General features: G+C 41.5%; 1 protein-coding gene across 4 annotated transcripts in view; it reads right to left on the reverse strand.

Annotated features, from left to right (window-relative positions):
- Positions 1 to 24,596, reverse strand: part of arhgef19 (Rho guanine nucleotide exchange factor (GEF) 19) — a 41,170-nt gene that overhangs the window by 16,254 nt on the left and 320 nt on the right. The window contains exon 2 of one of the 4 annotated variants that reach the window (XM_071348261.1): positions 24,215 to 24,377. In XM_071348261.1, the coding sequence (XP_071204362.1) occupies positions 24,215 to 24,341 (127 nt within the window). In that variant the 5' untranslated portion in view covers positions 24,342 to 24,377. Of the gene's footprint in view, positions 1 to 14,108; positions 14,690 to 24,214; positions 24,506 to 24,596 lie in introns of those variants that run through there. The other 3 variants (XM_071348260.1, XM_071348263.1, XM_071348262.1) reach the window with 3 other exon arrangements.

The raw sequence follows: 24,596 nt of genomic DNA on the forward strand, positions 1-24,596 counted from the left end.
CAAATGTGTGTGTCTACATACGCAGTATTCTGACCTTGACTTAATTGACGAATAATTCTATCACCTGAACGCGTGAGGAAACAATGAATAAGGTTAAGTGTACCTGTCAGTTCCAAGTGGAAAAAGCATCTATACTGAAGAAAAATATAAACGCAACAGGTCCCATGTTTCATGAGCTGAAATAAAAGATCCCAGAAATGTTCCAAATGCACAAAAACGTAATATCTCTAAATTTTTGTGCACAAATGTGTTTATATCCCTGTTAGTGAGCATTTCTCCTTTGCCAAGATAATCCATCCACCTGACAGGTGTGGCATATCAATAAACTGATTAAACAGCATGATCATTACACAAGTGCACCTTGTACTGGGGACAATAAAAGGCCACTAAATGTGTAGTTTTGTCACACAGCACAATGCCACAGATGTCTCAAGTTTTGAGGGAGCGTGCAATTGGCATGCTGATTGCAGGAATGTCCACCAGAGTTGTTGGCAGATTATTTAATGTTCATTTCTGTATCATAAGCCACCTCCAACATTGTTTTAGAGAATTTGGCAGTATGTCCAACTGGCCTCACAACTGCAGATCACGTGTATTTTTTTCCATTTATTTAGCTAGGCAAGTCAGTTAAGAACAAATTCTTATTTACAATGACAGCTAAACCCAGACGACGCTGGGTCAATTGTGCGCTGCCCTTGGGACTCCCAATCACGGCTGGTTGTGAAACAGCCTGGAATCGAACCAGGGTCTGCTGTGATGCCTCTAGCACTGAGATGCAGACGTAGTGCCTTAGACCACTGCGCCACTCGGGAGCCCACACCAGCCCAGTATTTTTGTCTGTAATAAAGCCCCTTTGTGGGGAAAAACTCATTCTGATTGGCTTGGCCTGGCTCCCCAGTGGGTGGGCCTATGCCCTCCCAGGTCAACCCATACCCGTGCCCCTGCCCAGTCATGTGAAATCCATAGATTAGGGCCTAATGATTTTTCTCTCGACATGTGTGCACATTACAAACTTTCATTCATAGGCTAGGTTGTAGCAACCTCATGATTGGTATAGGGGAAATTTGAGTATCATGTAGTATAAACCTATTGATCTTACATTGAATTGGGTGAATGGAATATGAATGACTGTCATCTAATTTGCTGTAATAGAAATAAGGCCATGCTCATGAACAACAATAATCGTATTCCCTCATCTTAAATGGCACCGACCGCCACTGATAAAAGGTACAATAAGACAGTATCCAGTCCAAGTCACTCTTTCTCTACAGAAAAACATGTAACACCTTGCAACCCTGCAATGTCTGCCCATTCCATCTAGACACCTAATCTACTCAGAACTACCAACAAGGGCATCTCCATAAATGCATCCGAGTAAGTTATGTATTCCATTCAAAAGGCTTAAAATTTGCCTTTGGTTGTATAGTGTTATTTGGGAGTGTTATGGACTTTGGCGTAGGCGTTTCCCCTGTAATTGTAGTAGGCCACAATAAGAAAGAATGTCTACATCGTTAATGAGTAGCTAGTACACTGGAATCTCTTTTATAACAGTTTTGATTAAAGAACAATGTTCAACATTTTTTTAATGTGCGGCATAATCCCTTATCAGACTCATAACATGGATACAATAAATTCAATAAACTCTCCATTCCTGTATCATCAGCCACTTTAAGTTAGCATGTTAGCATAGTTTGAACTCTTTGGTAATAATGTCATGGTTAAGGTTGCAAAATTCCGGGAACTTTCAATAAATTCCCTGGTTTTCCAGAAATCCTGGTTTGAGGATTCCCGGATTTCCTGCTTATTCCCTCCTGATTCCGGGCTACCTCCAACCGGGTTTTCAGGAAAACCAGGGAATTTATTGAAAGTTACTTTCATTCCTAGTCATAGTCATACATCACTCACTCTGGCATGGGAATCATGGGATTCACTGCAGATAAACAAAACACATTGTGACGGTCACAATTTTCAAGTGGTAATAATAATAGGGTATGATGACTGGTGTCACTGTTTGGATTGATCAACAGCCTTTCAACAGTCCGTCCTCCTCAATCTCAAACAATTTGCATACATCGCTCTTTCCAGTTTCAAAGGGAAACCATAAGTCAGGGGACAGACAGAGACCTGTCCTGAAGATGTGCGTCCAGAGTTATGGGGTCTGTTATGGGATGTGTGTGTTTGAGCAGGCGGAGTGGAGTGGCCTGGCGGTGTGGTGTGACCCCATCCTGTATGTGTGTGAGAAGGCAGTGAAGCCCTGTCACATCAGGACACTAATTTCCCTGTAGTAGACTGGGGGACTCTGCCACTATGCCTTAGACATAATATATACAGTACAGTATTTCACACCATTGGACTCTACACTATGCTGGTGATACTGAGGATACTGAGATGAAAATTACATGAAATGTATTTACAATCAAACCCCACCTGAAAAGCAATTGCAACTTCAACCACCTACTGCGACCTTTTTCCCAAAATCAAAAGACTAAAGTCTCTAGTCATAGACATGAAAGGCTGGATAGATGTTTTTAAAAAGGGGCATTCAGATTTTCATTTGTCTGCTCCAGACCCACAGGTGAGGTTCTGAGGCCATGGAGCAGAAAGAAATCCCCCTTAATGTTGATACTTGGTGTGGGTCCTAATCCTGTTCAGAGCCTGGGGCAGCTACTCCTTCCCTATTAAGACATACTGACAACCTGGCTTACCCTGACACAAACAATGGACATACAAGGAGCACCTTGGGGGACAGACACACCTGAGCCTAGCGAGAGAGGGATTTCAGCTGTCTTTGATTGAAAGAGACAAAACATTAGAAAGGTGTCCTGTTAAATATATGACCTCCGACAATCTCGGACTTGTTGCTCGAGAGTCGCGATTCCAGCTAACAGACAGCACAAACAACAATATATTATTTAAAAGCCCACAAAAATGTGGAGAATCTCGCATGTAAATGACAAGACATGTGCAGCTTTGCCTTCCCCCTCTTGGGCGCTAGTACTCCACAATACTACCCCCCCCCCCCCCCCCCTCCAAGAGACAGCCTGGGTGAGGGAAGAAGAGCAACATACTCGGTTTAGTCAGGGGGATGAGTTTTAGACCTGGGTTCAAATACTATTTGAAATCATTAAAAAAAACTTGAGCTGTTCATTTCAACAGAGCTTCCCTGCTGCAATGAACCAATAAAAAAGTCCCAAAAGTGTAGCTAGCACCTAGCACTCTAGGCAGGCTAAAGCAAACCCTCAAAGTATTTGAAAGATTTCAAAAGCAATTTGAGTTCATGAAAGGAAGTACACTTGTTTCTTCACTCAATTCAGATATAAAAAGTAGGCTACTGATGAACTACAGACCTGTCATCACAAAGCAAACGGAAGGCCTGAGATATTTGTACTTTTCAACAACCTTTTGTCAGATCCACTCAAACAGCTTTGTAGGTGTTCTCGGCACCCAAACTGTCAATCAAAGATTGTTTGATGATCTGATCATGGGCCACTGTACATACTTTGAACATTCTGCTGATGCATCTCTTGTATTCATCTACTTCCTGTTTTCTCTCATTCCCTGTGTCTGTTTTCTCCTTCTTTCTCTGCTCCAGTTTGGAACCAAGCCAGCATTTTTTTGTCCTACTCTCTCCTTTATCTTCCGGACAGGTATGGACAAGTCAACTGAGGGCTGCTTGTTTTGAAACATGATCAGGGTAGGTAGAGAACCCACCTCGAAGCTGACCATGTAGTAGGTCTTGCAGGAATATTTGCTTTTGCCTGTGGGGCGAAGCTACAAATGAATTAAAAAAACAGAGAAGGAAAAAGCACAGCATCATTAGGATTAGGAGGTGAATTGGCACGAGGACAAAGTACTCTATAGTTCTCTCGCAAGTTGGCATATAAATTAGACGCTGTACCTTGCAGCCATATCTGGGGTTCATTATTTAACAGAATCCTAACAGGGAAAACTGAAGGGATTAACTCATGAAGAACACTGTACAACTCTCTTTGATAAAAAAAACTGTTGAACTTTATTGTGGGACAGAAATGTATTCTTGTGCATGTGTGACACCTGCCCCATACCATGTTAGATGCTGTGGGCTGGGGCCATAGCCAACTCAGTGCTTGGAACAGCCTGCAGGCTTCAGCTCTAGACAGGTGTGCAAGCAACACTGTTAGGACGGGCATTTCACACACAGCCCCAGGGCCCCACTGCTCACGCTCATTTGTGAATCTAATCTTTTTCAAACACTTTCAAAATATGAGATATCATCCAGGGAAAAAGAACACACTGTTTGGTTGTTTTATGTTATGAATGTTTAGATGTATCCTTCCCGCCCTTCCAAGTTTGATCAATGTACGTATCAACAGGATTTCACTACAGAAAATGTGTCAAAACTTCAATAATCAATATTCTTTTTTTTATTATATGTACATGATAGAGACATTCGACTAGTGATTGCTTTATGCTCTGACAGATGAGGGCCAGCAAGCTAACTTCCAAATTCATTACCGACCAGCCCCCAAACAAGAACCTTTGACAAATGCAGGCACTTTGCACATTCCCTGAATAGCTAGGCTCTCGTCATTCCTCAAAAATGTCTCAGTAATCTGCAACAGGAGACAAACAAAAGGACTGGACTTTCCACATGCAACAGAAAAAAGAGCTGCCACTAAGCCAAAGGATAAGAAAGTGGTTTGCCCCGCTCCATTTATTTTATGGGTGGGTTGTCTTCTCAGAGTTCATCAAACGAAAAAAACATCATTTTGGAAACCAGGTCAAAGCAAATAGTGAGGGCAAAGCATTTAACATAATACAAAAAGCTGTGTAGGTCTCACCACCCTACCCCTCCTCTCATGTTCAGTTCTCCTAATTCAAAGCCAGACCGTGTGTCTAAGGGCTAGCCATACAGCTAGGATTGCATGCAACAGTTGGATGGATGGATGGGAAGGATGTGGCACAGCGTCCTGTCTAGCTTCCCTGCAGTGGCAGTGCATGTAGATGCACATAGTCAGATACACCTCCAGCCACCCACACCCATACCAATGCATATGTGTACACTCAGGCACAAGTGCACACAACGCACACACACAATCTGAGTGACAGGTGATGGGGCAGGTGCTCCAGACTCAGAGAGATGGAGGGGAGGGAGAACAGGGGAGTATGGAGGTAAGGTGAAGGAACGGGTTGGAGGGGAGGGCGAAGAGGTGGAGGGGTGTACTGCAGTAAATTGAGTTGTAAATCTGAAGGCACATCACTCTCGAATTCAAAAATATATATATATCTGTCACGTGTGCAAACTCTCCTGCCTCTAGGTCACCAGGCTGTTGTTATGGCGCACACCTGACACCATCGTTATGCGCATCAGCGCATAATGCTACTCACCTGGACTCCATCACCTCCTTGATTACCTGCCCTTTATAAGTCACTCCCTTCGGTTTCTTCCCGAGTCCTCATTGTTTCGGTTTCATGTCTGTGCATTGTTCGTGTTTCTTGTTTTGTATTATGTTTCATTTATTGATTAAATCACTCATTCCCTGAACTTGCTTCCCGACTCTCAGCGCACTCGTTACACTATCACTCAAGGAGGTCCATCATTCAACTATTAACTGACAGCAAAAAAACCTTAGTATATCCACATTGGTTAGTTATCATGTTATGACTAAGTTTATAGTAAGACACAGGTAATTTTGCAGGAACAATTGACCACTGGCTCAGTGATAAAGGCAAAAACATGTTGAACCAACATTCTATCAGTCAACATACCTACGAACATCAATGGAATATTTGGTTGAAAACGCAAGGTCAAGGATCATGTGCTACTGTGCTACTGTACCATTGCATTCACATAAATAGACACTCTGTGATACTGTGAAAGGTTTCCACCACAGCTGTGTTGTTGTCTGTGGTGTCTGAGTCAGTCAAGTTATGGCTGTCTCCTTCACCTCTCCCAGACAACAAACATTACTATATGGCTGTGACTATTCAGACTGTGGGCAGACATTTATGGTCTGATTCAAAGAGCACTTTAGTCACTCAACTTTACAGATGATTTGTTCCGGTATATTTTAGCATATTTGCCTATATGGTGAAATTACCATGTCAATACTTTCCTTCCCACAACGATAAATTGTAGTGCTAAAATTGCATGCTTAGGAGCAAAACACTGAGGGGCCGATTCCGACCCGAGTTAAGCGTGCGTAAATGGAACGTATTTCCCTTTTTATCCACTTTTCTCTCTATGCGAATTCTGACCTTGAACAGCATGCTATTAGCATGCTATTCACCTGCTATTCATTTGGGGTAGAGATCTAATAAATGGAGGTGTGGCGGAGGTGTGTCTACAGATACACTGTATTCTGACCTTGACTTAATTCTCTCATAATTCCACCACCTTTATGCGCGAGGAAACCATAAATAAGGTCTAGCGAACCTACCGGTTCCAAGTGGAAAAAGCATCTACTTAATTTTTTTCTGTCAATATAAATAACACCATTCTCCATGCACTATAATTTACATCTTGATAAGAGCTATTGATAAGAGCTAGGTAAATGAGTAATCCGTTTGGATAAGGGAATTGTAAATATAAATGACACTTGTTTTAGATATATTTTACCTTATAATCGCTGGTGACAAATGTGAAACCAGTCATAGGGCAGAAACTGAAGCATATCAACATATCGACTCAGTGGGTTTTGTCCAACATGTCTCTGGACCTACTCACTGCCACAGTCATACTCTGGACCTAGTTTTGTCCCATTGAATAAATGTTGTGGATCTTAACGTTTTTCCTCATAACCCTGGACTAACGGACCACCATTTGATTACATTTGCAATCGCAACAAATAATCTGCTCAGACCCCAACCAAGGAGCATCAAAAGTCGTGCTATAAATTCTCAGACAACCCAAAGATTCCTTGATGCCCTTCCAGACTCCCTCTGCCTACCCAAGGACGTCAGAGGACAAATCAGTTAACCACTTATCTGAGGAACTCAATTTAACCTTGCGCAATACCCGAGATGCAGTTCCCTGGTATACAGAAAATACCCGAGCTCTGAAGCAAGCTTCCAGAAAATTGGAACGGAAATGGCGCCACACCAAACTGGAAGTCTTCCGACTAGCTTGGAAAGACAGTACCGTTGTCACGCCCTGACCTTAGAGATCCTTTTTATGTCTCTATTTTGGTTGGTCAAGGCGTGAGTTGGGGTGGGCATTCTATGTTTTTGTTCTATGTTGTCTATTTCTATGTGTTTGGCCGGGTGTGGTTCTCAATCGGAGGCAGCTGTCTATCGTTGTCTCTGATTGAGAACCATACTTAGGTAGCCTTTTCCCACCTGTGTTTTGTGGGTAGTTGTTTTCTGTTTTTCTGTCTGCACCAGACAGAACTTTTGTTCTCCTGTTTGTTGTTTTTGTTCGATTTGGTTTTCGGATTAAATTATGAACACTTTAAACGCTGCACCTTGGTCCACTCTTCCTTCAGCCCACGAGAATCGTTACAACCGTGCAGTATCGAAGAGCCCTCACTGCTGCTCGATCATCCTATTTTTCCAACTTAGTTGAGAAAAATAAGAACAATCCGAAATTTCTTTTTGATACTGTCGCAAAGCTAACTAAAAAGCAGCGTTCCCCAAGAGTGGATGGTTTTCACTTCAGCAGTAATACATTCATGAACTTATTTGAGGAAAAGATTATGATCATTAGATAGCAAATTACGGACTCCTCTTTAAATCTGCTTATTCCTCCAAAGCTCAGTTGTCCTGAGTCTGCACAACACTGCCAGGACCTAGGATCAAGGGAGACACTCAAGTGTTTTAGTTCTATATATCAAGACACAATGATGAAAATAATCATGGCCTCTAAATCTTCAAGCTGCATACTTTACCCTATTCCAACTAAACTACTGAAAGAGCTGCTTCCTGTGCTTAGCCCTGCTATGTTGAACATAATAAACGGCTCTCTATCCATCGGATGTGTACCAAACTCACTAAAAGTGGCAGTAATAAAGCCTCTCTTGAAAAAGCTAAACCTTGACCCAGAAAATATAAAAAAACTATCGGCCTATATCGAATCTTCCATTCCTCTCTAAAAAAAAATGTAAAAGCTGTTGCGCAGCAACTCACTGCCTTCCTGAAGACAAACAATGTATACGAAATGCTTCAGTCTGGTTTTAGACCCCATCATAGTACTGAGACTGCACATGTGAAGGTGGTAAATTACCTTTTAATGGCGTCAGACCGAGGCTCTGCATCTGTCCTCGTGCTCCTAGACCTTAGTGCTGCTTTTGATACCATCGATCAACACATACTTTTGGAGAGATTGGAAACCCAAATTGGTCTACACGGACAAGTTCTGGCCTGGTTTAGATCTTATCTGTCGGAAAGATATCAATTTGTCTCTGTGAATGGTTTGTCCTCTGACAAATCAACTGTTCATTTCGGTGTTCCTCAAGGTTCCGTTTTAGGACCACTATTGTTTTCACTATATATTTTACCTCTCGGGGATGTCATTCAAAAACATGATGTTAACTTCCACTGCTATGCGGATGACACACAGCTGTACATTTCAATGAAACATGGTGAAGCCCCAAAATTGCCCTCGCTAGAAGCCTGTGTTTCAGACATAAGGAAGTGGATGGGTGCAAACTTTCTACTTTTAAACTCGGACAAAACAGAGATGCTTGTTCTAGGTCCCAAGAAACAAAGAGATCTTCTGTTGAATCTGACAATTAATCTTGATGGTTGTACAGTCGTCTCAAATAAAACTGTGAAGGACCTCGGCGTTACTCTGGACCCTGATCCCTCTTTTGACGAACATATCAAGACTGTTTCAAGGACAGCTTTTTTCCATCTACGTAACATTGCAAAAAATCTGAAACTTTCTGTCCAAAAATGATGCATAAAAATTAATCCATGCTTTTGTTACTTCTAGGTTAGACTACTGCAATGCTCTACTTTCCGGCTACCCGGATGAAGCACTAAATAAAACTTCAGTTAGTGCTAAATACGGCTGCTAGAATCATGACTAGAACCAAAAAATGTGATCATATTACTCCAGTGCTAGCCTCCCTACACTGGCTTCCTGTTAAGACAAGGGCTGATTTCAAGCTTTTACTGCTAACCTACAAAGCATTACATGGGCTTGCTCCTACCTATCTTTCCAATTTGGTCCTGCCGTACATACCTACACGTACGCTACGGTCACAAGACGCAGGCCTCCTAATTGTCCCTAGAATTTCTAAGCAAACAGCTGGAGGCAGGGCTTTCTCCTATAGAGCTCCATTTTTATGGAATGGTCTGCCTACCCATGTGAGAGACGCAGACTCGGTCTCAACCTTTAAGTCTTTACTGAAGACTCATCTCTTCAGTAGGTCATATGATTGAGTGTAGTCTGTCCCAGGAGTGTGAAGGTGAACGGAAAGGCTCTGGAGCAACGAACCGCCCTTGCCGTCTCTGCTTGGCCGGTTCCCCTCTCTCCACTAGGATTCTCTGCCTTTAACCCCATTACAGGGGCTGAGTCACTGGCTTACTGGTGCTGAGTCACTGGCTTACTCCATGCCGTCCCTAGGAGGGGTGCTTCACTTGAGTGGGTTGAGTCGCTGACGTGGTCTTCCTGTCTGGGTTGGCGCCCCCCCTTGGGTTGTGCCGTGGCGGAGATCTTTGTGGGCTATACTCGGCCTTGTCTCAGGATGGTAAATTGGTGGTTGAAGATATCCCTCTAGTGGTGTGGGGGCTGTGCTTTGGCAAAGTGGGTGGGGTTATATCCTGCCTGTTTGGCCCTGTCCGGGGGTATCATCGGATGGGGCCACAGTGTCTCCTGACCCCTCCTGTCTCAGCCTCCAGTATTTATGCTGCAGTAGTTTATGTGTCGGGGGGCTAGGGTCAGTCTGTTATATCTGGAGTATTTCTCCTGTCTTATCCGGTGTCCTGTGTGAATTTAAGTATGCTCTCTCTAATTCTCTCTCTTTCTTTCTCTCGGAGGACCTGAGCCCTAGGACCATGCCTCAGGACTACCTGGCATGATGACTCCTTGCTGTACCCAGTCCACCTGGCCGTGCTGCTGCTCCAGTTTCAACTGTTCTGCCTGCGGATATGGAACCCTGACCTGTTCACCGGACGTGCTACCTGTCCCAGACCTGCTGTCTTCAACTCTCTAGAGACAGCAGGAGCAGTAGAGATACTCTGAATGATCGGCTATGAAAAGCCAACTGACATTTACTCCTGAGGTGCTGACTTGTTGCACCCTCGACAACTACTGTGATTATTGTTATTTGACCATGCTGGTCATTTATGAACATTTGAACATCTTGGCCATGTTCTGTTATAATCTCCACCCGGCACAGCCAGAAGAGGACTGGCCACCCCTCATAGCCTGGTTCCTCTCTAGGTTTCTTCCTAGGTTTTGGCCTTTCTAGGGAGTTTTTCCTAGCCACCGTGCTTCTACAACTGCATTGCTTGCTGTTTGGGGTTTTAGGCTGGGTTTCTGTACAGCACTTTGAGATATCAGCTGATGTAAGAAGGGCTATATAAATAAATTTGATTTGATCAACTTTCCCACACAAAAGTTTATGAAATGCTGTGCATTAAATTGTACAGCCTTTAACTTGCAGGGATGGGCAGTCTCGAACGTGTTAACTATAGGCTACCCCAACTTTCTCCTATTTCTATCATGTTAAATATTAGCCACTATCAGTATCGACTGTCAGTAGGCCTAATAACCACACAGATTCAACTGCCAATTTACTGTTAGTTCCCTTCAGTTGATATAGCCTACATTATCATTCAATTTAATTACACTATTTTGTTTACCTTTGGTTCCTCTGTAAATTATGTCAAGGCCATATGGTTGTTGCTGAAGATCATTAGTAACAGTCGATAATATACCAAAAAGGCTAATTAAAACGTTATGGAGTGGAGCACAGACCAAGCCGTAACAGTTTGAACCCTGCTCATGGTGCAATACTTGGCATCACAGTTCCATGGTTAGTGCAGACAATAGATGACGGTATAACCTACTATTGTACACTATTCTTCCTACATTACCATTGGTTGAAGAACTGAGTGTGGCAATTTTCAGAATTAATCAAACCACCAATTTCTTTATTTTCTGCGTAAAGGCTCTGCTCACCAGTTTATGATTCATAAATACTTTCCTAACCCTAAATAATCTATGAGATCAGAGTATTTTTAAATCTACCAATTGGTGCTGAAACTGAGACGATTATGCATATATTTAGATGGCTTGATTATGCATATATTTAGATGGCTTTCTTTCATTGATCCATAATATTCTACATTTCAGTTAAAGGCATTCAGTTGTACAACTCACTATCCCTCTTTCCCGTTCCTTTATTCTGAACCCGTTCTCTAGATATATTGTAGTGAGTCTGGACAAAATTCTAACTAAAAGTTACCAGCGTTTTGAATGCGATGGCTGAAGATAAATGTACTGAAAACCCTATTGAGTGAAAAGTCCACAAGAAGATCTGTTGGCCAGTAAGTGGGAGAGTTTTCAGCAGTTGAATTACATTTATTTAGCGCACACAAGGGAACCACGCCTGCAAAGCCCGTTGCTCACCTGCACAAGGTAAGTCTTAATACCAACTACTGAGAAGTGCATAGGAAAGGTGTGTGCAAGAAAATAGTAATTTCCTATGTCCGAATTGGGCTCTATGTTATCAAGAGATTTGTTTCATTTCCTGAAGAAAGTTACATTCAACAAACCCAATATTGTGATCTACACTGAGTATACAAAACATTAAGAACACCTGCTCTTTTCATGGCATATATTGACTAGAAGAATCCAGGTGAAAGCAATGATCCCTTATTGATTTCACTTGTTAAATCTACTTCAAATCAGTGTAGGTGAAGGGGAGGAGACATGTTAAAGGATTTTTAAGCCAATTGAGACATGGATTGTGTATGTGTGCCATTCAGAGGGTGAATGGGCTAGACAAAAGATTTAAGTGACTTTGAACAGGGTATGGTACTAGGTGCCAGGTGCACCGGTTTGTGTTATTAAGAACTGCAACGCTGCTGGGTTTTTCACGCTCAACAGTTTCCTGTGTGTATCAAGAATGGTCCACCACCCAAAGGACATCCAGCCAACTTGACACAACTGTGGGAAGCATTGGAGTCAACGTGTGCCGGCATCCCTGTGGAACGCTTTCGACACCTTGTAGAGTCCATGTCTCGACAAATTGTGGCTGTTTGGGGGCGGGGGGGTGGGGGGGTTTCAACTCAATATTAGGAAGATGTTCCTAGTGTTTGGTATACTCAATACCTGTTGAACCTTTTTATGTAACGTGGTTCATTGGCTCTTAATAAATTTTTCTGTACAGATCATCGTATAGGCCTGGAGTGTAGCAGCTGTTGTACAGACATCAGTCTCCACAAGCAGAGATATACTATTGGTCTGTAGGCAAATCAGTAGCACAGATTCAGACATATACCCTCACACATCCACTCAGACATACACACACACACACAGCCTTTTCCCAATGACAATGCACTTAGTCATAAGCGAGACAGACTAAATTACTTGTGGGATTTCTCTACGCGCACCACCTTGGTTCACCCTCTCTCGCTACAGCCATTAATAATATAATAAGTTAGTGCTACATCAATCTGTATCTAAACTAGAAGTCTTTGAGGACATGGCCTAAATCAAACTTAGTTCGGGGAACAGAGCAGATAAGATGCATGCTTGCATCCCAAATGGCACCCTATTCCCTATGTAGCACACTTGTTTTGATCAGAGGCTCTGGTCAAAAGTAGTGCACTACATAGGGAATAGGGTGCCATTTGGGAGGCACACCATAATCTGGCAGGCACTAAACAGTTATATTGCTGAACTGTTGAATGTCAGTATTGAGTCATTTGTTTGTTCCTCATGATGGTGTGTAAACAGCTTAGCTAGATTGCAGTTCCTATGAGACACTGAGTTAAATGGGCAAACAAACACCTGGAGGCAGAGCGTGGGAGAGAAAAACACTCTCACTGCACAAACACTGCTGTGAAAAACACACAAACACGCACACAGACACACATGGTTGCTCCTCAGTTTACAGTGCAGTCACTTGAAAGATCCTGAAGGTTTATGGAGAGTGCCTCCAACTGATCTGGTGTAGACTAAGACTTGAAAGGAGTGTGTGCGCACTACGGCGCCGTGCAGTTTTTTTTAAACAATCCTCTCCCCCGACATATCCCAAACATGCACTTACCTGCCCTGCTCTGCAACTAATCACAGCTCCTACTGTAACCATTACACTCCAGCCTCAAAGCCTTGCAAAGCCTCATTTCCCATGCTATGCCCAAGGATAGGGAACTATTACTGATGCAAACAATGCTTCCAATGGAATATTTTGCCATTCCATTGTATAATTGATGTGAAAGGTTGAGTCTGTACGTGTGGTGTTTCTAAAGTATCTCCATGTATTGACAGATGCGTGTGTATTTTACATGTATTATGTATCCGTATACTGCAGACCTACACTATAATGACTCATCGACTGTAAAGTCAGTCTCTCTGGATTACAGTGCACGTCAGGGATTGTTATTATTATTTATTGAGCCTAGTTTACTGTATTATGTGTAGAGATGTTAAATGTACTTTAAAATAAAGTTTAATTTCATAACAGTGAAATAGTATAGAATGCACCCCACCCCCTATGATACTCAAAATGTACCCTTGAACTCACAAACTGTCTCACTCTAACAGCACACCATGTGTAATTGAAACAGACCGCACATTGGAGGAACACACACTCCCAGTACAATTGCCATGAAAATAACAATGAAACAAAAACACCCTCAAGTTGACATTATATTAATATAATGTCAAATTGAGGGTGTTTTTGTTTATCTTTGTTTTCATCTACCTCTAAATCTGTGCATCTGACATGCAGCAATGCAGTCTGAAAGCAGCACCATGGCACTGTTTTGACTCACCCCCTCAAAAACAGGACAGCTTAACTTTCATATGCAACATCAAAATCCACCCCCCCACCCCCCTTACCCGAAGGTCACAATAACTAACAACGGTACACCCTTGGTTAGTGTACACGTCAACATTGCATTGCACACAGAGCGATATATACGAATATGTATGGATAGATGGGCTGTACTACCTCATGGGTATCAGTAGCTTCTGAGCTGGATGGTTGCCAGCGACAGTGTGTGAATCCAGGCCATCCTAGCGTCTGGCTGAGGCTCTATGTGCTATCCATGACTGCCTTGTGTCCCTCCCAGCTTCTTTCCCTTCGGGTCTTCCTCAGATTTTTACTCCACTCGTCCAGAAAGGGGAAGTAGGGGACAGGGTCCTCCGTTGTATCTTTATTTTCTTCTCCCTCCAACAAAAAACAGGAACTTTAAACGAAAAAAAGTGCTCGCTGGTCTGGTTACTTACCATGCAGATCCCTCTTTAGGCTTCTGCTCTCCCTCTCCTCGTTGACAATCCCTCTCGTCCCCTCTCTCTCTCCGCTACAGTTGGGGAAGTGCACTCTCTCCCGTTCTCTCTCCTTCCTCTCCCCCTCTTTTTCTCTCGGCCTCTAATAGTTAGTGTTGCATTTCAACACCTGCTTATAGAAAGAGAGGGAGAGAGGAGTGCGCTAGCAGCCATCTGCGTGAGAGAAAATGTTTTCCTTTCTGTGAATATGTGTGATAGTTTGTCTGTCTGTGTGTGTGTGTGTGTGTGCATGGGTCGGATCCTTGTGTGTCAACAGAAATGCACTGAAAGTGGATAGAAGGCAAGTAGGAGGGAAAAAGGGGTGGGAAGTAGACAGTGTGTGCGCTCAGGCGTGTGTCTGTCTGTGTGTGTGCTCAGGCCGTGTCTGTGTGTGTGTGTGTGTGTGTCTGTGTGTGTGTCTGTGTGTGTGTCTGTGTGTGTGTGTGTGTGTGTGTGTGTGTGTGTGTGTGTGTGTGTGTGTGTGTGTGTGTGTGTGTGTGTGTTTGTGTGTGTGTGTGTGTGTGTGTGTGTGTGTGTGTGTGTGTGTGTGTGTGTGTGTGTGTGTGTGTGTGTGTGTGTGTGTGTGTGTGTGTTTGCTCCCATGCAATTAAGTAAGTAGCTAGTATCAGTTTGGAGAAAGAAAGTATTTGCAAAGGCATGCTTGAACTACTTGGCTTCTCCCTCTCCCAAGCATTATAACTCCCTAATTAAACATAAAAAATGGTTACCTCGGTCAACCCTCTACTAAGCAGTGGTGAGAGAAAGTCTAATTGTTCTCATTTGAACAGTTTTCCAGATTTTACCAATAAAAAATTCTAAAGTTGTTCTTTCATCATGAAATCTATCAAGCCAGTTTATGTGCTATCATAAAAACTCTACACAATATTGTACATTCCATCTTACAATGACAACTTGTTTGTGGTTACATGACAAGCAGTGTTGGGGAGTATTGGATTACATGTAATCCGTTACATGTAAGGGATTACAAAAAAACGGTAATTGTAATCCGTTATGATACCAGCAAAAATATTGTAATCAGATACAGATACTTTTGAAAAACTTTGAGGATTACTTTAAATTCAGAAAGGAGGTTTGCAAAAAAAAATCTTTGAAACGTCTGTTGTTTTCTCAAAGACATTCAAATCAGCATTGAAAAAAGGAGCAAGTTTAAATTCGTTCCACCTGAGTGAGTCTGACCACAAGTCAGAGACCACTATGATGACACACCAAATGGGTTTGATGGATCGCGGGAAAAGAGCAGGAATAGGCTTTTGTAGGCTACAGTCCAAGCTATGTCTTCCAATGGTGCGACTGCTGTTGGCATCCAAAGATGATCAAATTTGAATAAACGCTTGGAGGTAAGGATGACAGCAGTGGTTTAGTCTACGGTGATATGGATATCACATATTATTGATATCTACATAGTGCATTGATGTGAATCACACTGCTGCTCTCTCATTTAGCTATTTGTGACTTACAGATTGTGGTTGTTGTGGACGGCTGTTCACAAATCTACATGTGTATTTGAACCCAATAATGGTTAAATTCAAGAAGTTTAAGCTGCCTGTCAATCATTGTTTTTGAAACCAGTGAAAAATGGCTCTTGCACAGCTGCACAGTGCGGATCCCAACCTATGGAATAAAAGTGGGGCTTTTATTGCTCAATCTAATTCATGCAGACAACATTTTTTAATCCATAGCCCTAATGGACACATGTTCAAACTCATACACTTTTGATAGACTTAAAGGGGCAATCTGTAGTTGCTAAAACAATTTTTGTACTTATATATATACACACACACACACAGTCAAAAGTTGACACACCTACTCATTCCAGGGTTTTTCTTCATTTTTACTATTTTCCACATTTGAGAATAATAGGGAAGATATCAAACTATGACATAACACATATTGAATCATGTAGTAACCAAAAAAGTGTTAAACAAATAAAAATATATTTCATATTTGAGATTTTTCAAGAATATAATTTATAAATGCCTCATGAGTTTAGTTCAACTGTCACACTCCATGAGAACACAAAATATAAGCTTGTTTTTCTCCAATGTTTGTAAACTTTGTAAATGTGAACAAACACTGTATAGCCTCATAACATGGTTTAAAAAAATTGATATCATGAATGGTCAATCCTTGCATCCATAGCTCTGTCCATTAATCCGAGAGTGCTTACATTTCTCCAGGCCCATTCCTCAGCTTTTTACCAAAAGAGGCGGGCGACCATTTTGTTATTGTTTCATCTGTGGATTTGCCCTTTAAAGAGCTGCATATTATCAAGATAATCAAAGTGTCACCAACAAAAAGTTATGTTGGTTCACATGTAAATAGCACTTTTCAGTAGTGCTCAAAGCATACCATTCCATGAACGCAACTCGAATCAATGAGCCCAATCAGTCCTACATGACAACAGAGTAGGGCTGGCATACTAAGTCCTTAGTTTTGGGGTGATGCTCAGGTAAACAATTTGGCTAATCTATACTTCCATATTTCCAAGTCCTGTTCTTGAAGACCAAGGGGTATAACATTTATTGGAATGACTGGAATTCTATTTTTTGTTTTTGTTGTTGGTATTTATCAACAATTTCGTGGTATCCAATTGGTAGTTACAGTCTTGTTCCATCGCTGCAACTCCCGTACGGACTCGGGAGAGGCGAAGGTCGAGAGCCGTGCGTCCTCCGAAACACAACCCAACCAAGCCGCACTGCTTCTTGACACAATGCCCGCTTAACCCGGAAGCCAGCCACGCCAATGTGTCGGAGGAAATAAGGTACACCTGGCGACCGTGTCAGTGTATATGCGTCCGGCCCGCCACAGGAGTCGCTAGAGCGGCCAAACCCTCCCCTAATCTGGACGACGCTGGGCCAATTGTGCGCCGCCCCATAGGTGTCCCGTTCGCAGTCGGCTGCGACAGAGCCTGGACTCGACCCAGGATCTCTAGTGGCACAGCTAGCACTGCGATGCAGTGCCTTAGACCACTGCGCCACTCGGGAGGCCCGTGACCAGAATTCTGATAGACTTTGGTTTTTAATGTAAAGATACCATTTAATCATATTATTATAAGTAGTAGAAAGCGATGGGTTAAAAGAAGCCTACATAACCAACCCATAAAGTAAAATGTAACATCAATATATGGCCAGCTATGTAAACGTTAACATTGATTTATCCTGCAATAGATGTGGTTCAATTGGTAACATACATGTTTGTCTTCTTTTAATGCCTCTTAAGCGGAAAGTAATCTAAAAGTAACTGAATGTAATCAGATTACGTTACTGAGTTTGGGTAATCCAAAAGTTACGTTACTGACTACAATTTTGGATAGGTAACTAGTAAATGTAACGGATTACATTTAGAAAGTAACCTACCCAACCCTGATGACAAGTTGACACTTTTCAGTAGGTTACAATGGGTGGTGTTATGGGTTTTCTCGCTCCCTGCCTTTCAGTGCTTCCCCACTCTATTTAAGTAAATGTCCAGTGTTTCCAGATTTCTATGAAATATGACCTGTAATTAATTACAAAATGAGTGAAATAGTTTTCCTTCCAAATAGGTTTATTAAGTATGTTAAGAAGTTTAAGAAGCAGCTTTTCTGTGTTTAAATGGTGTGGATGTATACAGGTCATTAAAAATATTCATGCAAGTAGACAGCTGATTGGCCAGCAGTTTGAGATGGAAGTTTGCTTTGGCCACAAATATGAGTATAGGATGAGTCAACAACATTATGTGGGTATGAGTTAACTTCTTTGGGAAAGGGGGGCAGTATTGAGTAGCTTGGATGAATAAGGTGCCCAGAGTAAACTGCTTGTTACCCAGGCCCAGAAGCTATGATATGCATATAAGTAGTAGATTTGGATAGAAAACACTCTAAAGTTTCCAAAACTGTTAAAATAATGTCTGTGAGTATAACAGAACTCATATGGCAGGTAAAAACCTGAGACAAATCCAACCAGGAAGTGGGAAATCTGAGGTTTGTAGTTTCATTTAAGTGATTGCCTATCCAATATGCTGTGTCTATGGGGCCAGATTGCACTTCCCAGGGCTTCCAGCAGATAGCAACTTTAGAAAGTTGTTTGAGGCTTCTATTGTGGAAGGGGGTCGAATAAGAGCTGTTTCAACAAGTGGACTAGGCTGAGTCCAATGAGTTGTTTACTGCGCGGTTACGCGGGCGCGCCGTTCCTTCTTTTTCCTCTGTAATGAATACGCTATTGTCCGGTTGGAATATTATTGAAGATTTATTATAAAAAGACCCTAAGGATTGATTGTAAACATCGTTTGACATGTTTCTACAAACTGTAATGGAACTCTTTTGACTTTTCGTCTGGATTTTGCACTCGCGCATTGTGCCTTTGGAATAGTGAACTAAACGTGCGAACAAAACGGAGGTATTTGGACATAAATATGGACGTAATCGAACAAAACAAACATTTCTTGTGGAAGTGGGAGTCCTGGGAGTGCATTCCGACGAAGATCAGCAAAGGTAAGTGAAGATTTATAATGCTATTTCTGACTTGTTGACTCCACAATTTGGCGGATAACTGTATGGCTTGCTTTGGTGGCTGAACGCTGTTCTCAGATTATTGAATATTGTGCTTTTGCCGTAAAGCTTTTTTGAAATCTGACACAGCGGTTGCATTAAGAACAAGTTTATCTTTAATTCTATGTAAAACATGTATCTTTCATCAAAGTTTATGATGAGTATTTCTGTTATTTGATGTGGCTCTCTGCAATTTCTCCGGATGTTTTGGAGGCATTTCTGCACATGGCGCCAATGTAAACTGAGGTTTTTGGATATAAATATGAACTTGATCGAACAAAACATACATGTATTGTGTAACATTGAGTCCTGGGAGTGTCATCTGATGAAGATCGTCAAAGGTTAGTGGTAAATTTTATCTATATTTCTGCTTTTTGTGACACCTCTCTTTGGTTGGAAAATGGCTGAATGCTTTCTGTGACTAGTTGCTGACCTAACATAATGATATGTTCTGCTTTCGCTGAAAAGCCTTTTTGAAATCGGACAGTGTGGTTGGATTAACGAGAAGTGTATCTTTAAAATGGTGTGAAATACTTGTATGTTTGAGGAATTTTAATTATGAGATTTCTGTTGTTTTGAATTTGGCGCCCTGCAATTTCACTGGCTGTTGGCGAGGTGGGACGCTAGCGTCCCGAACGATGCCAGAGAGGTTAACAGAATATGTACTTTTTAAAGTGAGATTTTCAAATGACAGTTACTCTAAGTGTGATGTTGAGGTATAATGGGAGAACCATTAGTACAATGTCCATGTCCCAAATAGCACCTTTTGCCTACAGAACCCTATAAAAAGGAGAGCACTATATAGGGAATAGGGTGCCATCTGGAATGCACAGTCTCTGTGGAAGACTGTGACCACGTTGCATACCTTACTCCACTAACTGACATGTACTAACGCACACTTCCTGCAGGCTGAATGGCAGAGGAACACACTCACAGCAAGCATAGCAAGCAAAAGATGAACGCTACAGCGGTAGAGAAAGAGAGAGAAAGAGAATAGGGGTGAGAGAGCAAGAGAAAGGAGGAAAGAAGTCGCCGAAGGCCACAGGAATATTTCAGAAGGGTGGGTAGGAGCAGAGGGAAAAGAGGGGAGAGAATTAATTAACAGAACACCTGTCTCTCTCTGACTCCTAATAAATCAGAGGGATTTCATCTGGCTGGAGTTCTCCTTTTCTGAGGGGAGTTCACGTTTCTGAGGGCGTGGGGAGGAAAGGGGAGCAGATTTTTCGGTAAGATAACAACAAAGGTCTCTGGTATCTTGAACTTGAATTTATTTCAGATTGACACCTTATTGGTACTGTATCTTATTCATCCAACCAGAGTTATTTTCCAAAATTTGAAATGCAAAACAGCTTGCGCAAAACGTGTTACACTTGTAGAAAGACTTCAAATCGTATAGTACAGTACAAACAAGATAAGCAACAAGATTCCCAATATGTTCCAGGTCTATCTCATTACAAATATAGAGTGATAGTGTAGAAAAGCAGGACCAGTTTCACATATGTAAATATGTAAGTATACCTATGTGTATATACATTATAACAAGCTCATCCATTTAACAAAGTGAGAACATCACAAATCATCATAGTTGAAGGACAGAAATCAAGTCATCAGCTCATAGAAAAGCAACAAAAACGTAACAATACAAACCAACTCTCACATATTGTAAACCAGGTGCAAACCACAATATTACCCGCAAAAGGCCGGTGTAGGTGCCTAGCAGTAACACAGCTAATTCAACTAATAAAAGTCTTAATGAAAGACTATGATAAATTGATCATTTGAATCAGGTGTGTTACCACTTGGCTGGAACAAACACCTGCAACCACATCGGTCCTTTGCAGATACGTTTGGCCACCCCTGCTGTAAACAAACCTAAACACTGACCATAGTGGATAGACAGAGTGCCAACAGGGAAACAAATTCATTGATGGGACCTGAAATGCAAAAGAGTCTCTTTTATCTCACTCTACCTCTCCTCCCCGTCCGTTCCGCTTCTCTTGGAAAATAAGTTATGCACTGCAGTCCTAACTCATGTTGCCAAAGGACGCGTCGCTTGCTTTGAGACATACAGTACAGTTTGGACGGGGAGAGAAAACATGGGTACAGCTTTGGTTAGAAAAATCGTAGCACACAAAAGCAGACAGACGGTAGACCCAAACAGACAGCCGGTAGACACTTAGGTGCTTGCTCTATCATGTTATGTTACTGAGTTACAGCATTAAACTCGTTTTACGAGACGTCTTTAATGGATTGATTAACTTAATTTTAAAATATTATATATACAGTACCAGTCAAAAGTTTGTACACACCTACTCATTCAAGGGTTTTTCTTTATTTGTACTATTTTCTACATTGTAGAATAATAGTGAAGACATCAAAACTATGAAATAACACATATGGAATCATGTAGTAACCAAAAAAGTGTTAAACAAAGAGATTATTTTTTAAGAGATTCTTGTTAACTTCTTGTGGGCAGGGGCCAGCATTTTCACTTTCAGAAAAATAGCATGCAAAAATTCAACTGCCTGCTACTCATCCCCAGAATATAAGATATGCATATTATTAGTAGATTTGGATAGAAAACACTCTGAAGTTTCTAAAATTGTTTTGTTTGAATCATATCTGTGAGAATAACAGAACTTATGTAGCAGGCAAAACCCTGAGGACAAACCATTCAGAATTTGTATTTTTTTGATGTCACTGTCTTTTCAATTAGGTTTTTTAGAGACACCAGATTTCTAATGGACTTGCTTGCAGTTCCTACCGCTTCCACTGGATGTCACCAGTCCTTGGAAATTGGTTGAGGTTATTCCTTTGTGTACTGAAGAAGTAGGGCTATCGTAAATGAGGGTCACATGAAGTACATTTATTGAGAGAGCCACGTTACGAAAAAAGTTGCGTCAGTTTGTTTTCTTTTGTATTGGACACAGATCATCCCGTCTTCAAATTGATCGATTATTAACGTTTAAAAATACCTAACGTTGTATTACAAAATTTGTTTGAAATGTTTTGGTAAAGTTTACATGTAACTTTTGATATATTTTGTAGAGAAGTGGCTATAGTTGGAAGCTGTGTTTTTCTGGATGAAACGGTCCAAATAAATTGACATTTTGGATATATATCGACGGAATTAATCGAACAAAAGGACCATTTGTGATGTTTATGGGACATATTGGAGTGCCAACAAAAGAATTCCGTCAAAGGGTAAGGCATGATTTATATTTTATTTCTGCGTTTTGTGTCGTGCTTGCAGTGTTGAAATATGCTACTCTGTTTGTTTACTGTTGTGCTGTCATCAGATAATAGCATCTTATGCTTTCGCCGAAAAGCCTTTTTGAAATCTGACATGTTGGCTGGATTCACAACGAGTGTAGCTTTAATTTGGTATCTTACATGTGTGATTTAATGAAAGTTTGATTTTTATATCATGTTATTTGAATATGGCGCGCTGTATTTTCCCTGGCTATTGGCCGGTGGGACGTTTGCGTCCCAGAGAGGTTAAACAAAGAGATTATTTGCATACTCTTGGCATTCTCTCAACCAGCTTCATGGTTGTGCAGAGGTAACTCTGGGTCTTCCTTTCCAGTGGCGGTCCTCATGAGAGCCAGTTTCATCATAGCGCTTGATGGTTTTTGAGACTGCACTTTCCAAATTGACTGACCTTCATGTCTTAAAGTAATGATGGACAGTCGTTTCTCTTTGCTTATTTGAGCTGTTCTTTCCATAATATGAACTTGGTCTTTTACCAAATAGGGCTGTCTTCTGTATACCACCCCTACCTTGTCACAACACAACTGATTGGCTCAAAGCCATTAAGAAGGAAAGAAATTCCAAAAATAACTTTTAATAAGGCACACCTGTTAATTGAAATGCATTCCAGGTGACTACCCCATGAAGCTAGTTGAGAGAATGCCAAGAGTGTGCAAAGCTGTCATCAAGGCAAAGGGTGGCTACTTTGAAGAATCTCAAATATAAAATATATTTTAATTTGTTTAACACCTTTTTGGTTACTACATGATTCCATATGTGTTATTTCATAGTTTTGATGTCTTCACTATTATTCTACAATGTAGAAAATAGTAAAAAATAAAGAAAAACCCTGGAATGAGTCGGTGTGTTCAAACTTTTGACTGGTACTGTATATATATATATATTACTTAGAAGCTTAACAGACTGCATTAGTGAGAATTTCTACTCACCCCATCCAGGACGTTCACGACAAGAAACAAAACTCCCACAATGGCATGGTCAGAACACGGGGATGCACACCCACCACCACACAATTTAAAGGACCACAACGAGAAACAATGGGCAAGCAAACACCAGTCTTGTGCTGATGGGATGCGAAGAGAGAGAGAGAGGCTACACATGCCATGGGAAAAGTCTTATGCATGCAATAACTTAGGTTAAGGTTATATGGGTCTGGCTTTGAACACTTTAGCATTTCTATCGCCATATTATGACCGTTGTAGTGAGCCCAGTCTTTAAACATTGTGCATGTGTTTTTACTGAGTATGAATCACAGAGCAAACAGGCTAGCTGCTGCTGACTTGAGCAGTACAATGTTAGAGTTAAGGCGCATGGGTTTTTGTGTTTGTGTGCGTGTATGTGTGGGGGGGGTATAAAGTCTATAAAAGGATATAAAGTCTGGAATTCATTTATGAAGATCAAATCGGTTTCTGTAATAATGTAATACGTAACTTATTAACACCACTGCTTGCACTACTTATACAGCAGCTTTAGAATCAATCAATTCATGTCTCTGCCTGGTTTCACCGCCCTTAATAGTCCAGGAAATGTACACTGGATCCAATGAGATACTGACTGTAACCCAAATGGCACCCTATTCCATATATAGTGCACTATTTTGACCAGATCCATATGGCAGTGCACTACATAGGGAATAGGGTGCCAATTTAAATCCTTAATGACTCACTTTATGTGTGTGTAGTTTCAAATGAACAGGAGCCCTAGCTAATAAGTAACCACTAATATAATATAACAGGGATAAAACGTAACCGAAGGAGGAAAAGGGTGTTATACATACAATAGGTCACGATGGGGTGTGGTATATGGCCAATATACCATGGCTAGGGCTGTTCTTAGGCACAACGTTATTTAACCAGGTAAGTCATGACAACACATTTTCTTTTGCAATAACAACCTGACCACCACAATGATTCTTTGCAGGAAAGCAGTGGGTGTGTGGTGAGGGTGTGTGAGCATCGCCATGTTCCACTGACCTGGGCTGGAGGCCGGGGCACGCTGACTCACCAACAGGGCCTCCTGATTGTCAGCCAGGGCCTGCTTAGCCAAGTAGCGCTCTCTCTTCATCTTCAGCTCCAGAGACTCAGGGACATCCGGCACCATCCAGTCTATCGCTTGCAGGAAGAAAAACACTACAAGCTGGAGAGAGGGATGGAGGGAAAAGAGCATACATTGGGGGTGACAGGAAGGTAAAGAAGGATAAATAGATAGAGATAGATAGTGAGACAGAGTGATGGAAAAGAAGACAGTGTGAAATTAGACAGAAACCTCAGCGGAAGTAGAGGGATTCTGAGGAGAGTAGTATCAATAGAGTAAAGGTGATAAAATATAAAATAGTAAAATACCATGTGAAAGCCT

The sequence above is a fragment of the Salvelinus alpinus genome, chromosome 17 (assembly GCF_045679555.1).
Source record: "Salvelinus alpinus chromosome 17, SLU_Salpinus.1, whole genome shotgun sequence".
In the NCBI taxonomy this organism is placed as follows: Eukaryota; Metazoa; Chordata; class Actinopteri; order Salmoniformes; family Salmonidae; genus Salvelinus; species Salvelinus alpinus.